The 17,544-nt window shown below is 44.1% G+C and overlaps 1 protein-coding gene across 1 annotated transcript in view; it reads right to left on the bottom strand.

Annotated features, from left to right (window-relative positions):
• Positions 1–17,544, bottom strand: part of wdr11 (WD repeat domain 11) — a 122,259-nt gene that overhangs the window by 28,172 nt on the left and 76,543 nt on the right. The window contains exons 15-19 of the mRNA XM_085994549.1: positions 12,395–12,519; positions 11,797–11,944; positions 7,335–7,441; positions 5,538–5,652; positions 5,079–5,250 (exon numbers count right to left, since the gene is read on the bottom strand). Of these exons, the coding sequence (XP_085850675.1) occupies positions 5,079–5,250; positions 5,538–5,652; positions 7,335–7,441; positions 11,797–11,944; positions 12,395–12,519 (667 nt within the window). The remainder of the gene's footprint in view (positions 1–5,078; positions 5,251–5,537; positions 5,653–7,334; positions 7,442–11,796; positions 11,945–12,394; positions 12,520–17,544) is intronic.

Below are 17,544 nucleotides of genomic sequence, written 5' to 3'. Positions count from 1 at the left end.
TGGTTACATTGTCCAGATATGGGAAAGTGGCCTGCAACGCATTTTGATCTACCATCCGGTCCATCTCCCTTTGGAAGACGGAGACCCCGTTGGTGACGCCAAAGGGAACCCTAAGGAAGTGGTAGAGGCGGCCGTTTGCCTCAAAGGCAGTATACTGGCGGTCCTCAGGGCGGATAGGGAGCTGGTGGTACGCTGATTTCAGGTCAATGGTCGAGAAGACGCGGTACTGCGCGATCTGGTTGACCATATCAGCTATGCGGGGGAGTGGGTAGGCGTCCAGCAGGGTGTAGCGATTTATTGTCTGGCTGTAGTCGATGACCAGGCGCTGCTTCTCGCCGGTCTTAACGACCACAACCTGGGCTCGCCAGGGGCTGGTGCTGCCCTCAATAATCCCTTCCTTCAGGAGCCGCTCCACTTCGGTTTTAATGAAAACCCTGTCCCCGGCACTGTATCGCCTGCTCTTTGTGGCGATGGGCTTACAGTCGGGGGTGAGGTTAGCAAACAGTGGGGGGGGGGGGTGACTCTGAGTGTGGAGAGGTTGCACCTGGTGCGCGGCGGGCAATTTGGAAGCTGCTGGCTGCGGACTGTGAGTGGGGGTAGGGGTCCACCATACGCCATCGTAACACTTATAAGGTGGCACTGAAAATCTAACCCCAGCAGGACGGCAGCGCAGAGGTCGGGCAGGACCAGAAGTTTAAAATGATCGTACACAGTCCCGTCTACTACGAGTGTCACCACGCAGTAGCCGCCGATGTCCGCCGACTGGGACTCGGAGGCCATAGAAATCCGCTGGTGCGCAGGCAGGACTGGGAGAGAGCAACGCCGCACCGTGTCGGGGTGGATGAAGCTCTCCGTGCTCCCAGAGTCAAAAAGGCAGATTGTATCGTGACCATTTACCTTAATGTCCATTGTGGAACTGGCCAGCTGGTGCGGTCTCGCTTGGTCCAGTGTAACGGATGCCAGCGTAGGGGTCGGTGTGTCGCTGCGGGTATCAGATGAGGCGGTGTTGGGGGCCTGCTGCGTTCCGGCTGTCATCCAAGATGGCGGCGTCCATGATCCCCATGTGGCTGGAGGCGTCCAAAATGGCTGCTGTACCGGTGGTTCGCACATGGCCGGGGAGGCCCAAGATGGCGGCCCGCATGGCCCACACGCGGCGCTGCTGGGGTTCGGGGTGGCTTTGGCCCTGCAGACGCTAGCGTAGTGTCCCTTCTTCCCGCAGCCCGAGCAGATCGCGTTTTTTGCCGGGCAGCGCGCTCTGGGGTGTTTTGCCTGGCCACAGAAGTAGCATTTCTGGCCTTGGGGCACTGCTGTCTGGCCTTGGGACACTGCTGCGGTAGTTGGGCCGTTGCTGGGGTGGCACGGCGCTATGAGGCGGTCCTACCGTGTCCCAGGCTGTCATTCCCCGCGGCGTCCACGGTGCAGAGGAGTAGGCATCCATGCCCCGGTAGGCTGCATCCAATGATAGTGCGAGTTCAGAGGCCTTGTTGAGGTCGAGGTCACTCTGCTCCAACAGTCGCTGTCGGGTGTAATTGGATCTGTGGCCCGCTACAAAAGCGTCCCGGATAAGTTCCTCTGTGTACACGGCGGCCTTTACATCCTTACAACCACAGGCCCGGCCAAGCACAGACAGTGCCTGAAGGTATTCCACGGTCGATTCCCCAGGTTGTTGTTTACGACTCCCCAGAAGGTGCCTGGCGTACACTTCATTCACTGGGCGCGTGTACTGGTCCTTGAGGAGCTTGATAGCGTCCGCGTACGAGGTCGCGTCTTGGATGACCGAGTACACTCGGTGGTTCACTTTGGAGGTCAGGACATCCAGTTTGTCCTCGTCCGATTTGATTGCTGCAGAGGCGGTCAGGAATTTTTCGAAACACTTAAGCCAGTGAGTAAACTTGGTGGATGAGTCCGCCTCCCGATGATCTAAGTCCAGGCATGCTGGTGTGAGGATCTTCTCCATTATAAAAATTTTGTTAATAAAATTGATGCGCTATCAATTACTCATAAAAGACTGAGAGTTAAGAGAGTAACTAAAGGCTTTTATTAACAAAAGAATGAAGGTCTGCCTCGAGTGGTCGACCCGTCCAGAAATACAAAGGGCTGGGGAGCAGTCACCTTTATACTAGGACTTGTGGGAGGAGTCAGCCGAGGCATGTCCAGGCATGTACACAGTGGAATACAAACAGTAGTTTACCACATAGACGGCATGCCGGAACCCCACGAGCCTTCACCGACCACGCAGACACCAGCATTAACATCGGATACTGCACCACCGCCGCCGCGCCGATCAGAAAGGCTTACGAGGCCTCCGGACAGACTGACATACCCGAACTGGTAGTACACTTCACCCCGCCGGACTCAAATTTAAACAAGGGGTGAATGTGGTAAACCACTTTTATCGTTCACTATCGTTACACTATGGTTATCACTGTTTATATCGTTACACTATGGTTATCACTGTTTACACTGTTGTATCACTACACAAGGTCACCTCTTGCCACGCTGTTATACCTGGGCTGACCACAGCTGACTCCGCCCATGGCTCCGCCTGCTTGCCCAGGTATAAAGGTGGTCGACTGGCTGGTATTCCTCCTTGTTGGATCCGATCACCCACGAGGGTGGGCTCTGTTATTTAGCCAATAAAAACCTATAGTTACTAACTTAACTCGTCGCTTTTCATGAACTGAATTGATAGGTATATCAATAATCTCCACAGATTTGTTAGATGAAGTTGAGATAGCCCAAGCAGCTGCAAGTTGCTATGTATTTTTGAAAGGGGAAAACAGTATAAAGCAACAGCTATTGAACACTGAAAGCAGCACGAAACTATAATTCATGGGAATGTAAAAGTTCTGAGAGAAAAGTTCACAGAAAAAAAGGGAGTAAGCCATAGACCTTACTTGTGAAGGTCAGAATGGTGAGATAATGACTGGCTAATGTGCGACCGCTCTGACTGGGGCCTTATACTTGCTGAGTTAAGGGGGAAGAGAGTAAAAAGAGATAAGTTGGATTCCAATGGAGGAACCTTCAAAATGTTAAAAAACAAGGATGAAGTAATGAGACCTTCTTTTGGGGAGGGCTTTCATACAGACACCAAGACAAAGAACTTGAGCTGTCATTGGTTGAAGAAGTTTTGGAGGAACCTCTATATGTTAAATGATCTTGTCAATAACTTGGCCTCAGGCCCACCCCTAAAAAGAGAATAAAAAGTGACACCCCAAGGGCTTGCACACAGACGGTGGAAGGGAGAGCCGAACAGCTGGTCGAACGCTCTTTTAAGAGTGATCCCATGCTCACCATCGAAGGCCCGAGAGAGAGGCCAGAAGCCAGAGAACTGTTCACGCATGCCAGCCATCTGTTTGATTGGGTCCGCCGGTACAAGCTGCTTGTCACGGTCGTATGTTTTTGCTGTATTACTAATGTGTTTTATTCCGTCCTAAACTCTGATTAAACACAATATACCCACCATATTGGTTTGCACTCGATCCTGTTTACCAGAGATACGTGAATCTCTACACTTCGGTCTTGACAATGTTGAATTGCAAAAGTTCTAACTCATCCATAATTTGATATTCGACAGCACAGCAAGAGTTATGTGATCAGGAGTGGCGATGAAGACAGGCATTGTTGACATACATACGGAAGCTGATTCCATGTCTAATGTCACTGAGGTGCAACATATAGACACAGAATACAAGGAGGTCAAGGATGGAAGGAGGCCACATTCCTGGTGTTCTGGTATGGTGTTCAGTGTTGGAAACTGCAGAGATGCCAAGAAGGATAAGGAGAGATAACAACCTATGGCCGCAGTTACAAAGAATGTTGCCAGTGACTTAGTCTTAGTGATTTGGGTGGGAAGGAAGCCAGATTGATGGGATTTGAACAGGGAGGGATGAAAAAGATAAGCAAGGAGTTGGGTAACAAGAATAATTTTCAGAACCTGAAAGAGGAAGGGAAAGTTAGAGTTGCTCTTTACCATTTATCACTAGAAATTACGGCCCGGATTTTGATTAATTAAGGATTACGCTGCTGGCATCCAAACTGAATGCGCACTTACCTGTTGCGAGGCCCCTATCGAAAAGTTGCTGTCAGATGCTACAGGGTTGAGCGCAGCGTAGTGGCCCACGGATCCCAGGGGCGCACTGTTTGCAGAAGCGTACCTGGGATCACGTGGGACGGTGCTCCAATCGGGAATCAGAAGGTCTCCCATTTTCCCCCTGCTAGATACTATGGTATTTTCTAGGGAAAATATAGCAGCTAATGTTGATAAAAGTTTCTATGCATTCTGTACCCTGAAAGGCCACCTGAAGATACTGAGGGGAGTAAAGGAAGTGTATTTTTATTATTTTTTTTTTATTTGCAAAACTGTCGATTTCCCAAACAGTCTCTCACGCTACCCAGTCTGGATTTGCATTCCTTTTCATGTATATCAAAAATGATTACAGGAAACTCTTTGGTATCCGGCACCGACGTGTTGCTGGTTGATCAAAAATTCCGGATGACGGAGAGGGTTATCTACTGAGGCTATTTTTTAACAAAGAAAAATAAAAAAAATCAAGAAATGTGCAGTATACAGTAATTGGGTACTGACCTACAGAATGTTGTTAAACGGATGGTGGAAGATACTCAATTAAGTACAGTATTGCCAGTTAATGCAATGCAATGACTACCAGCAGCGTGGGAGACACACAGTACCCCTGTAAAATGGCAGATCAGAAGAGACTACCGGCAGCGCGGGAGAGTCAGACTCCTGTTACAGGGGTATTGAGGTGTTCCGACTTCCGACAGCGCCAAGAAGCTGAGTAGTGGTAGTTTGGAGAACTACCCCCACTGACTAACTCGGCCACCGCGGGAGACTTGGACTCGGACACATTGCCGGTTATTGAGGTGTTGTTTTAGGAGTGAGAATTTTGCCGGTTAATAGAGAATTCCGGATATTTAGGTGCCGTTTAAACAAGAGTTTCCTGTACATGCTTTTGAAAGAAAAATGATCTCAGCAGCATTTGAGCAGTTCTTACAGAAGCTATACAGCACACATATTCAGTCATACCATGCTTTTACACTTAGATGTGAATTCACACCTGTTAAGTCCTGCTCATCTATTCTGTAACTTGCCGATTTCATTGCCATCTCCAGGACCCGGATACAGCCATCGTCTGAAGCCAGAACCACTTTATCAGAACTGCACCAATCTATATCGAGAACCTTGTAGTTGACATTCCGACCAGTCCTCATGCTGCTTACCATTTGAATCTTAAAACAGAATTTTCTAAACTGATTAATTATACAGGTATATATATTTTTTAATGCAGTTAAAGCCATTTCATTAAATTTATTTCAATAGTTTGTGTATTTGATCAAATGCATATTATGGGATATGTGACAATTTCAAAAAATGAAATAATAAATTTGACATAATGCTTGATGTGCTGTTACTAAATTATGAACTAGAACTTAACTTGCATGATACAAGTTTAAATCGTAAGAAATACTTTCAAAGAAAAGAGGAACAAGGGAAGATTAAACTACACATTTACTACCTCCTTGGTATCCCAGACTTCAGCCCCATCATTAAACATCACCAACAGCTTCAGGTTTCCCTTTCCAGGAGCAAAGCGGATCTTCTTTACCCAGCCACGGTGAGTAGGAATTCCTCTATTAAACAACAAAATAAATCCCATCAAATTCTAATGCAAAGCAAGAATTTTAATAATGAGCCTCAACATCAGCTTATTTTCAATAAAAAAAAATCAAACACATATTAAGACAATGATGCAGTGGAGAGTCACAACCAAGTAGTGTGGACCCCAACCCAAACCTCTGAATTGAACCCGCATCACTGTATTACAGCACGGCAAACACTGGGGCTGCGATCTTACCTACCGAGGCGGGTCCAGTGCGGCCGGGTCGGTGGCAGGGTGCGACCCCGCTGCTGGCTCCAGCCCGCTCTGTAGAGTGATCTTACACTGATTGGGCTTGTTAAGTCCGCCCAGCGCATTTCCCGGCCAACTGAAGGAAGCGGGTCTGATGACGTCATTTGATGATGCGTCATCAGCCGATTTCCTTAAAGGGACCATGCGCAAATTGATTTTGACAGTTGTGCTGTCAGTTTTCTACAGCATTGAGGTGCTGCAAACACTGACAAGCACTGCACAAAGGTGCATGGCTGCACCCAGGCTCTCCCATGACTCCCTCCATATGCTTATGGAGGGAGTCACAGCACACAGGGCGGTCCTCGTCCCTTCCCATAGGCGGAAGAGACCTCCCCAGGAGATCAACGCAGCCTGGTTGCACCTTGCACAGGAAGACACAAGCAGGGATGTCGTTAGGAGGACCAGGCTGCAGTGGTGCAAACCTTTCAATTATCTCAATAGATCATGAAACGTTACTGCAAAGCCACACTTAACCTCATCCTGCTGTGCCACTCATCACATCCCCAGCACTCTGCCTTCCCTACCCTACTTCTGCACATCCTTATTCACACCAACTTACCTTGCACCTCCACCCATCCCTCTCTATCTACATTATCACTTCCCCATCTCACTAGCCACCCCTCACATTCACCCTCATCCTTATCCAATCATACCAACTAATAACACACAAGGTTAGGCACTTGTGTGTTTTAGCCAATGTTCATGTGACGTTTCTATTAATGTGCTGTCAAACATTGACATTTTTATTTTCAACACTTTGCGTTCTAGGACAGATGTGTGTGCACATTCGGAAGTGGCTTTGAGAGTGGCAGCTGTCTCTCATTCTGCCAGCGCATTTCACACCTCATCTAGAGCCGTCTTTTGTCTCTTTACTAGTCCCAGCACCATCTTGTCTCGTTTTGAATACCTCTTAATGTCTCTTCACTTCTCTTTGTTCTTTCATCCCCATTTCCCAGCCCCCAAACTGGCCTTTTAATCTGTTTCATTCCCTGTGTTTTTTCAGTCCTGACGAAGGGTTTCGACCTGAAACGTTGAATCTATTTCTCTCTCCACAGATGTTGCCTGGCCTGCTGAGTTTTTCCAGCATTTTCTGTTGTTATTTCTTATTGATCTAAATTGCTTCCCCTGCCACTTGGTTTCGGGTCTGTTCAGCACTGACAGACCCAACATCTGGGAGATTAGCGTGGAAGTGGGTTGACAGTGGGTTCCCTACCCGCTGTCAAAAAATTTTTTCCCCACCCAACCCACCACCAATCGTGCCGCTGATCCCCCCCCCCCACCCCCATCGACCCCCCCGAAAAGTTGCTCCCTGGTTGTCCAAAATGCCGAAACATCACACTGCCTTAGGATAGTCAAACATTTTACTACTAGACGCAACATTCCAGAACTTCTAATATCCCTTACCTTGAAAGTCTAGCTTTTAAATCCCAGAAGTTCACATTCCCATCAACGTCTCCTAGTACCAGGATGTCTCCCTTCCATGCAATGCATGTAATGCTGCCCATGCTTCCCTGCAATTAGTTTTGAGAGCTATTTCAACAGATTGAATGTTTCAATAGAAAAACAAAATTGTACTACAGCAGCAAACTGCATTCTGGTGCATATACTATATACACACTGTAGATGGAAGATTAGTTGATGATTTCTGCTTATTACGTGATTTATAGAACCCTGTATAATTTTAGTAGAACTCAGTCTTCATACACTTGAGACTATGACCTTAACATCATACAGCGGCATTTATGTACTTTGTGATTTTAGCTTAAAGACAGCATTATTAAAGCATATATAATCAGTAAATTTAAAAATAACGAACATTTTGGGACTGAAAAGCTCTATTTGCTTCACACATCTAAGATCATTTCTTATTATCTGGACAGGAACTTTTATTCTAGTCTAATCCACAATTATGCTTCCACTGAGGATCATCTTGCTCATGCGGTGCAGCTCTGCTCGGGTAATTTGGTGATTCATTTCTTATTGCCTTGGACATGTCCAAGGCCTTTGACAGGGTCTGCTACCTTGCACTTCTCAACAAGTTAAGATCATTTGGACTCTTACCAAAGCTATGTTCATGGGTTCCCAGGCTCCTTTCAGACTGCTTTAATTGTACAACAGTTGGTGATTCATCCACTGACTTTTGAATTTAACTCAGCAGCTTCCCATTATGGGATAGGGAAAGCTATTTCGGATGAAACATTGGCTCAGATATTCCGATCCCTATGGGTGAATGCGTACTGTGTACCCACCCGCAGGGACATCGGAAATGCCGGTTTCAGGCATGCACAGCGCATGTGCTGAAAACCGGCATTTCCGATCTGTCAAGAAAGGTCTCGACAGATCGGACACCTGCCCTGGAGAAGGGCCTCTGCGGGCGGATAGTTCCGCTTTTTGGAGACCCTCCGCCCGCAGAAAACCCTTAGAAATCTTACGCCTGGTAAAAGCAGGTGTAAGGCCTGCTTTTACCAGGATAAGAGTTGACAAAAAGTAAAAAAAAAAAAATTTTTCACTGATTTATCATTTAAAATACTTTAAAAAATGGTAAGTTTATTTTTAGCCCTGTAAAAAACTTTAATTATTTTTTCAAGTCATTTTAAAAATGTGATTAAAAAAAAAAATTATTTAAAGTTTTACTATGTTTTTGGGGTGATCTCCATTCATATATTTGACAGGTCTTCCTGTCAAGTGTATGAAGGGAGATTCCCTTCTTTGATTGGCTCTCCATGGCCCACGTGATCCCTGGGACGCTGCGAACTACATGAGCCTCTGGGATACGTGGGCCCTGCGCACTTGCAGTTTGGAGAGGCCCAGGAGCGGAAACGTGTGCGTCCCGTTATCCCTCAGGTAAGGGCGTAGATTTTTCCAGATCGCAGGCCATTTTCACCATCAATCAGAGAATACAGAGCAGAGATATAAAAACAGAACCCACCCCTACTACAATAATCACCAACAACAGTTAATGAATTCCACAGTAAGTCACATTTAAGGCACAGTTGTGCTGACAGTATTAGACGGCCCCATTAAAAAAATACCAGAGTGAAGCTCATCGGTAATATCTAGTGCTGTTCGCATTTAAAGGGAATGTAATATTCTCATGGTGCTCTTATTTTGAAATAAAATTATAGATTTATTAATTCATAAATTTAAAAATCAAACTAAGTGAAATTGAAGAAAGCACTGTTGTCAGAAATTCACATGGGTCTCTGAAACATCAACATCTGACAAAAATGCTGTACATTGCATCGGTAAGTGCAGAAACTCATTAAAATGAATGCAGTACACACTCTACAGTGAAGAGTCTGCCATTTAAGAAACATTCCTTATAGATAAACACAAGTATTGCATGTTAAAAAACAATATGTAAGCATATCAGTTACTGTATAGGGAGGCACCTACAAATGCAACAAGAATTCATTAAAAACATCCTGGAAAGCTGCCGATACTTTACAATTAATTATACTACCCCTGTATAAAGAAACAGGAAGCTAAACAGAAAACAAAATATTTCAGCCTGAAAAACAATTGGTAACCACAGCAACACTGTATAGCATAGCACCATACAAATGCTGAAGCACTTTATAGCCATATACAATCTAGGAATGGACCAGCATTTCACAATTATCCAGCCTATAAAGGCACAATGATTTGCACCGAAATCATTATTGAACTTCACTTTTGAGTGTGGCAGACCAGTACAACAAAAAAGAAATTAAAATAATTCCCTACCTCCAAAAAAAACCCCATGATTGGCTGTACGTGCATTTGAAATTATCACGAGAATTAATGCACTTATCAGGAAGCAGAGATTTAAAGGATTTCTTTCATAATACAGTCAGTGCCATGAGCACAGGCCCCGCAAAGCCCGAGTGACTCAGCCTCCTGCAGTCCATTCCATTTCTATTTCTAATTATATCTTTATGCCACTGGGTTTGCCGATTTGAATTTGGTGGAGCTGCCTGTTAGAAAGGTCAGTTCTCAGCAGTGTTCCCTCAATGGTGAACAAATCCTAAATCAACTAAAGCAGTGCTGAAAACAGAGCTTCCAGTCACCAGATCCAAATTCGAATGGTTAAACTCAGCTGCATTAAAAAATATAACTAGAAAGCAAAGCTCAGCACAAAATTGAACACAGCAGCCAAATTCAAACATGCAAAGACCCCACTCCAACAAAGGCAATCACCGAGCACCGCAATTGCTCTCCCTAGTAAGACACTGTTCAGAGAACACTTTCTGTTTCTGCAACAAAGTTTGCAGGACAGATCTCTCCTTGGAATAATGAATAAAAGCTTCGCTCTGCCCAATATGTATTTCAACCCAAACTTCAGAAGAACAGCCTTGATTACATCATCTTACTATTTTTTCAATTCACACACCATTCACCCTGTGGCTCCACTGTGACAGACTCAATAATCGGTCAGGCGGGGAGGTCAACAGCACTCCAGGATATGGCTAATGAACTGGAAGGCGAGAAGGACCAGTCACTGGGAGCTAGGATTCATCCCACCCAGCTTCAGATAATGCCAAAAGCCAGTGCTGATCCTGGAAGCTTACCAGGGCTCTGTCTGCTGGCTAAAATCCAGCAGCACTCCGACACACACTTGGGATTTCCTAAGCCTTGGCCTTACAAATCTGCACCTAAGCTCTGGGGTTAGGTGAGGGAGAAAGTGTGCAAATAGAAGCTCTGGTTTAGTGACTTTTAGGCAACTAAGGATGGGCAATAAATGTTGGCCTTGCCAGCGCTGCCCACATCCCATGAACGAATAAAAAATAAAGCACGGAGATGGATTTTCACGTGTATCAGACAAATGTCAAGCAATCTTTTGATTCTTTGACTGAAATCTCTAATTTAGTATCAATTAGGGTCAGCTTTTTGCCATGATCTCTTGCCCACTAGGAACTGGATTAATATTGGGACCTTTACAGATCATGGGCAGAGAAAACTCTCATCCCAACAGTCTGAGCTGGATTTTAACTCGGGTCCCTGAGGTGATAGGCCAGTGTCTAACTTACTGGACAACTCAGTCCACCTGGAAAGCACAGTTATAGCAGAACACAAGGAAGCATGGGTGGGGGAGCTAGAGAAAAGGTCATTTAGCCAATCAAGCCCAATCTTTCCACAGACTATGTACAGCCTACTCTATAATCTTCGGATGAATGATCTGCATAAATAATCCTTTATTCCTAAATGCAACTAGCATTTGAGAATATTAACCCAGTCTCGTATCTTTATATTCAACCTGTTGTTTCAATTATAAAAGATGCACTGCAGCAATTCGCCAAGGCTTCTTCGGTAGCACCTCCCAAACCCGTGACCTCTTCCACCTAGAACGACAAGGGCAGCAGGCGCATGGGAATACCACCACCTCCAAGTTCCCCTCTAAGTCACACACCAACCTGACTTAGAAGTATATTGCCGTTCCTTTATCGTCACTGGGTCAAAATCCTGGAACTCCCTCCCTTACAGCACTGTGCGAGTACCTTCACCACACAGACTGCAGCGGTTCAAGAAGACGGGTCACCACCACCTTCTCAAGGACAATCAGGGATGGGCAATAAATGCTGGCCTTGCCAGCGACGCCCACATCCCATAAACGAATAAAAAAAATAAACATCTAAATTCACCTAATGCTGTTCACTGATTCTAAATATTGAAACTTGTAAATTAAAATCCATGACAAACCCAAAATATCTAGGCACTACTATTAGTAACAGCACAGAATTTTGCATCTGCTCTTATTATACCAGATGGTTAATTGTCATTTCTACTTGTGGGTCATTTGGTAGGTCGTGCAATTTGACAGCACTTCAGCCAGTATGCAAAACAAACCCATTACTTCACAGCAAGAATTGCCCTTAATTGTACTTACATCTGGAGGAATTCTGGCCCCGTCCTTCACCAAGTTTCCTTCTACAGTGAGATGGAAGACCTGTCCATCGTTGTCAGTAAATATAAAGTGCTCACGTGCAGAAATATTATGGCTAATTTCAGCTTTACTTTCTGCCTCCTGCAGCAAACTGGAGAATTAAAATATCAGATTTATTGAATTCACAATCAATACATCTTAACCTTTATGATAATCATAATAATTCACGCATGGTGAAGTTAATTGACTTAAAAGCCAAATCACTTAAAAAGGCACACTATGGCACCATCATTCCAAGTACCAAATATAGCAGAAGTGGTTAACTAGAATCGGAGAGAAGCAAAACTAATGGTCTCTTCTCTCATCTCTTATGCAGCAAGAGATCAGTCTGGGGCTAGAACAGCTGGCAAATAAACTCATAGTAAAGAGAGGAATCTTGTTATGGCGGGATCACCAGTGTTATACATACTGGTATAGTAGACCCATGCACGCTGGTAATGCAGCCTCATTTTCTGGCCCCTGCCTGCTACCCGCTACACCCCACACCATCAGGGCCTTGCAAAATCAAACCTATTAACCCCAGCCATCCTTTCTAAGTCACCTGATCATAGGCGACTCAACGTTACTGGCTTCTGCATCAGAGACGACAGTTTGTCTGGCCATGGCTTCTCGAACTGCCAGCTGTTTTCTCCGCAGACTCTTCAGGTTGTGGGAAGGAGACCATTCCTGCAGATAAAGAAGCGTAGTGAATTCCACTGTGTTGTCAACCCATCTAAAAGAATATTCCTCATTTTCTTCTACACAATATATTAAACTGAGCCTATCAAAAGTCAGCGATCACTCTTCTACCCTTTATGTCACCGTCTAGGCATAGATGTCAGCTATAACATTGTCCCGCAATGACTACGACACACAAGGTGGCCATACAAGTCTTGCTGGATGTTTAAAAACCCCATACAGGGCTTTGGTGACATCAGTACACCTAGTGCTGGATGACGTGATTTCCAGTGGTGTGGGACACCAAATCTGGAATTTACTAAATCAGCAACACAGTCCTCAATTATGCATTTCCTCTACGGATTTATTTGATCAGATTTCTTATTAATTTGCGTTGGCATAATCAACACTGAAACCAAGATTCATGTACTTCTGGGAGTCATTCTAGAACATACTGTAATTCTGTGAATGTGTTAGTTTTTCCTGAAATGTTAGTAAAGCCACACAAAAGTGAACACAAATGATCTAGTTAGGAACTGAGGGAGCGACAGCAAATTTGCTGATGACACCAACCCGGGGGGCGAGGAGAGGGGAGTAGCTAATTTTTTACAAGATTTGTGAAAGTCTGCAAGAGGACACAGATAAGACTAGCAGGAGGGGCAGATAGGTGGTAGATGCAGTTAACTGTAGATGGATGCGATGTAATATATAAAAAACTATGGAAAAGTTGCAGTGTAGATTCAATAGGATGTTACCGGTAATGATTAGTTAGTTATGAACAAACACTCAAGAGGTTAGGGCTATTTCCACTGGAACCCAGAAAGTTAGGGGTGACTTGATAGAAGTCTTCCAAGATTATAATGGGTTACGATAGGGTAAATAACGATGCATTTTTTCCACTCGTCAGTGAAGGTATGAAAGGGCATGAATTTAAGATAATCACAAAAAGAATTAAAGATGAGGTTTAAAAAATTCTTTACACAGGGAATGGTTAGAATGTGGAATTCTCTGCCACAAACGTGTTGAAGAGGAGCCCATGAATTAGGGGAATCAGATAGCTGTTTGAAAAGAGGTATATTAAAGAATATGGGAGCAAACAAGAGAGAAGGATTAGACTAGATAGGTCATATGGAGAAAAATACCAATGCAGACTTGATGAGCCAAATAACCTGTTTCTGTGTTGTGACATTCTATGATTCTATGAAAATACTCATGACAATTCCGTCACTTTCTCATCTGTATTCTGCTAGTCTAATTAAATATGCAAATACTGGGCTTTATTTTAAGGAACAAACGGATCTTGATTGGATTTTAAATCTGAATTTTCAGAAGAGAAAAATTCAAAAAATATTTCTGGCTCAGTAACCATTATTAGAGATATTGATCCCGCAATACTTGATCAAAACCTGCTACATTAATGTTACAGAGTAAAAGCAGTTAAAAGTTTTTGCAAAAATCCAACATCTATTTATATACAACTTGTGGGGAAATTTTGACACGTCCGCAGGGCACAAATCAATTTGACTGATTCCTGGGATATTCAAACAATAAGAAACGTCTACTTATTTAACGGTCTCTGAGCAAATGTCTGCAATTTTCCCTCCTATTTCTTTCAGCAGTATGTTGCTTCCTTGCCCATCCCTCAATATATACTTCTACAAATAACATTTTTAACATAATAATTACCTAAAAAAAAACAATGTATGCTACTATATCCTCACTAATTTTCACTTTAACAGGCCACAACCCCAGGGTTGTATTCTGCTTCATTTTTAGATTTCTTATCCTTCTCCTTGACATTTTACCCATATTAATTCTCTGCCCTTCAATGTTGGTTTCATCAAATCATCACACACTAATTTTCCTTTGTTTGGAGCTCTGGGCCCTTTTCCCCTCTACCTGCCTTTCCACACGCTTATATTTTGAAAAAAATGTAAGATTCAAAGTAGATGTTTCTAACTTTCAGGAGAAGACCATCAAAGTGAAACAGCACGTGCACTCTAAGAACTGATAATAGCAGCTGGGTTTGAATCCTCAAATAGGTGGAACGGCACAGGAGCAGGAAAACAGTAGAAATTCCTCAAAGAATACAAAATATCCACACTTGTAGAGGTCGATTAATCATTTACTGACAAATAAACTACACATGTCCTACCACTTGAACTGTTTAGGAGCCTCCACACCCCAGCCCCCTTCCCTCAGTTTCTAAAGCTATCTTTGCAGCCATGTGAGAAGGCTCGTCAATCATGAGCGACAGGAATAGTGGGAAGAGGCTCCTACTCCTATTCATGCTAGAGGGAATTCCTGGATGTGGTAATTGATGTTGAGAAGAGAGAGATTTCTGCAGTTTACATCTGCAACCCAACTCCTGTTCCGTCACAGTCCACTTTCAAGATAAAAGATAAGTTGCTTTTCATCTTCATCACATCACATAACTATTAAGCATATGAGCTTAGCTGCAGGTGCTTGCTGCAAGAGCTGCCCTCTCTAGTTCAAAGCTGAATACAATGCAGCCTGTCCCTCTGCACATTGAGCAAGACCACAGCAAGCCAAAAAGTACATAACACCAATAGAAAATGCTGAGCATACGGAGATCTGCCAGAAAAGATAGGTTAGCGTGTTGAGTAGAGGCGCCCCTGACAGAACTCAGAGTCTCCATGCTCATCTTTTCTTATTAAGATACTGATAAACCTGCTGTGTATTTCCAGAATTTTCTATTTTTCTTTCCCGTATATGTAAAACAAGCTTTTTAAAGTTTTCTATGGACCTCCTGGATTAATCTATCTTTTTAATAGCCTGCCTCTATACATTAGTGTTCCTGTGGGATATGGTGGCAGTTTCAGCAGTCACATAAGGTTGCTGGCTAATTTCACCGAGGTGCAGTGTAGGTTACTGCTCTGAAATAAGGTATTGTAAATTGTTACGAGAAGGAGTTTTTTTTCTAGTTAATGACAAGTATGTATCCCAGGAGACACTTTCATACAGGAACTCTTCTTGCTAATAGCAAGTGTTGCCACCTTGTTAGTTCTTACGGTTTCAGTATGCATTTCAAATTTGGATCAGTTGATGCTCATTTCCTTATCCTTATTTTAATTGGGTCAATTCTTTTTGTTTTCAGGTGCATTACATTGCTTTTGGAATTTTTCTAGTGATTTTGAGTGTTATTTTTCATTTTGAAAACTATTTGTGTGGGAGGGCGTCTCACTTTCCTTACTGCAGCAATTCTCATTTCCAATGTGGGCTGAATTGTTTAGCTTGTTTCTTCCTCATTGTGAGTTATTCTTTGCTGAGTGCTGTTCATTTTATCAATGAATTAAATTTATCATATGTGAAATGTATTCTTAAGCAGTCTTTTATGTCGTCTTCCTCTTCAGCCAATTGGATTTGCTGTGCTTGAATGTGGCCTCTTGATAGTGTCAAAGTGAACATAACTTCTTATCCAGCAGCTTGTGATGTGTCTCCCTTGCCTGGCTCACTTTTTTGATGGAATGTATTTTTTTGTTTCTTCTATGTACACTGCATCATGACTACATCTGTGGATAACGGTTTACACAATCATTATGGTAGGGATCTGTTTTGCCATGCACACAGGGAAAACAAAGGAGAAAATCCATAATAGACCAAGACAGTTGTCAGAAAAAGGGCTACTTCCCCGCATCAGAAATGAATGCGTGCAAAAGACAATTTTCATTGAAAAACAGTGTAAAGCTGGGCTTCAAGAACACTTAAGGTAGTTCCAAGAGAAGACATTAAAATTCAACCAATTAAATCACAAAACAAATTCTCAAGCAGTGGCGCATACAGGACAGAACCATTTTAAAGACCTATTCCTTCTTGCTAATTTTCTCTGCCAATTTTCTTCTTCACCTACTCTCCTGAAGATGGACGACTCCTTCCTGGGATGCAATTCCATGGGGTGTCAGTTGCACTCCAGTATCTCATCCAGGTGGCATTATCATATGTGAACACTGGCAGAGCATCAGTCAGGCTTCACAGGTGAGCCCGATGCGGTCTGATCCCACATTCAAACACTTCCATCGGTGGTTGCTAGACAGCGATCAGGGGCATGAGTGCATATTGATTTCCCCCTTCCTATCCTAGGAGTGTAATTGTTGTATCCTACTGAGATCAGCTAAATCAGCACTGACCATGAACTGAACCTGCTGGGACCTTTCTGGTCTGCATGATTTAACTACTCCCGTGACTGTTTCCTAGCAATCAGAGCATAAATTTTGAAGTGTAAAAAGATTTTTAAAAATCTAATCGCTAATCCTCAGGGGCAACATTAATGTGGAGTTAAAATCTTCCTGTAGGAGTATGTTTGTGTGTGTGTGCTAGGCCGTTGTAGCAGAGCCTGGTCTCCAATCGTCTTGGATCCCCTTGCCATTGAACCAAGACCTTGCTCTGTCAAGCCCGTGTGGTAGCTTGTGTGCAACGGCCACCCCACGATAAAAGAATTCACGCCCTTTAAAATGAAGTTCGGGACCTGGAACGTCAGGACCCTCATGGACAACCCCAACCGCGACAGACCGGAACGCCGTACTGCTATCGTTGCCCGGGAGCTCAGATGTTTCGACATAGACATCACTGCCCTAAGCGAGACCCGGCGGGCAGGAGAAGGCCAACTCAAGGAGCAAGGCTGTGGTTACACATTGTTCTGGAAAGGCAAACCTGAAGAAGAACGCCGCCTCCATGGGGTCGGCTTCGCCATAAAAAATGAGCCAGTTGAACGTTTGAGACCCCCCCTTGTGGAATAAACGAACGCCTCATGACCCTTCAGCTCACCCTAGCCCGGAACCAGTGCACTACAGTTATCAGTGCATACGCCCCAACACTGGAAACCACAGACGAGACCAAAGAGGAATTCTACTCCAGCGTCGAACAATCCCTGTCCCGAGTCCCAATGGGCGACAAGCTGATCCTCCTTGGCGACTTTAACGCCAGAGTTGTAAAGGACGCAGACCTCTGGGGAGGTGCGATCGGCAGAGAGGGGGTAGGGAAAGTCAACTCCAACGGTACCCTCCTCCTGACGAA

This window comes from Somniosus microcephalus, chromosome 8 (assembly GCF_052327205.1).
Source record: "Somniosus microcephalus isolate GS21.2 chromosome 8, FLI_Smic_1.0, whole genome shotgun sequence".
NCBI lineage: Eukaryota > Metazoa > Chordata > Chondrichthyes > Squaliformes > Somniosidae > Somniosus > Somniosus microcephalus.
The sequence above is the reverse complement of the archived record's forward strand: the minus strand, read 5'-3'. Positions and strand labels throughout refer to the sequence as shown.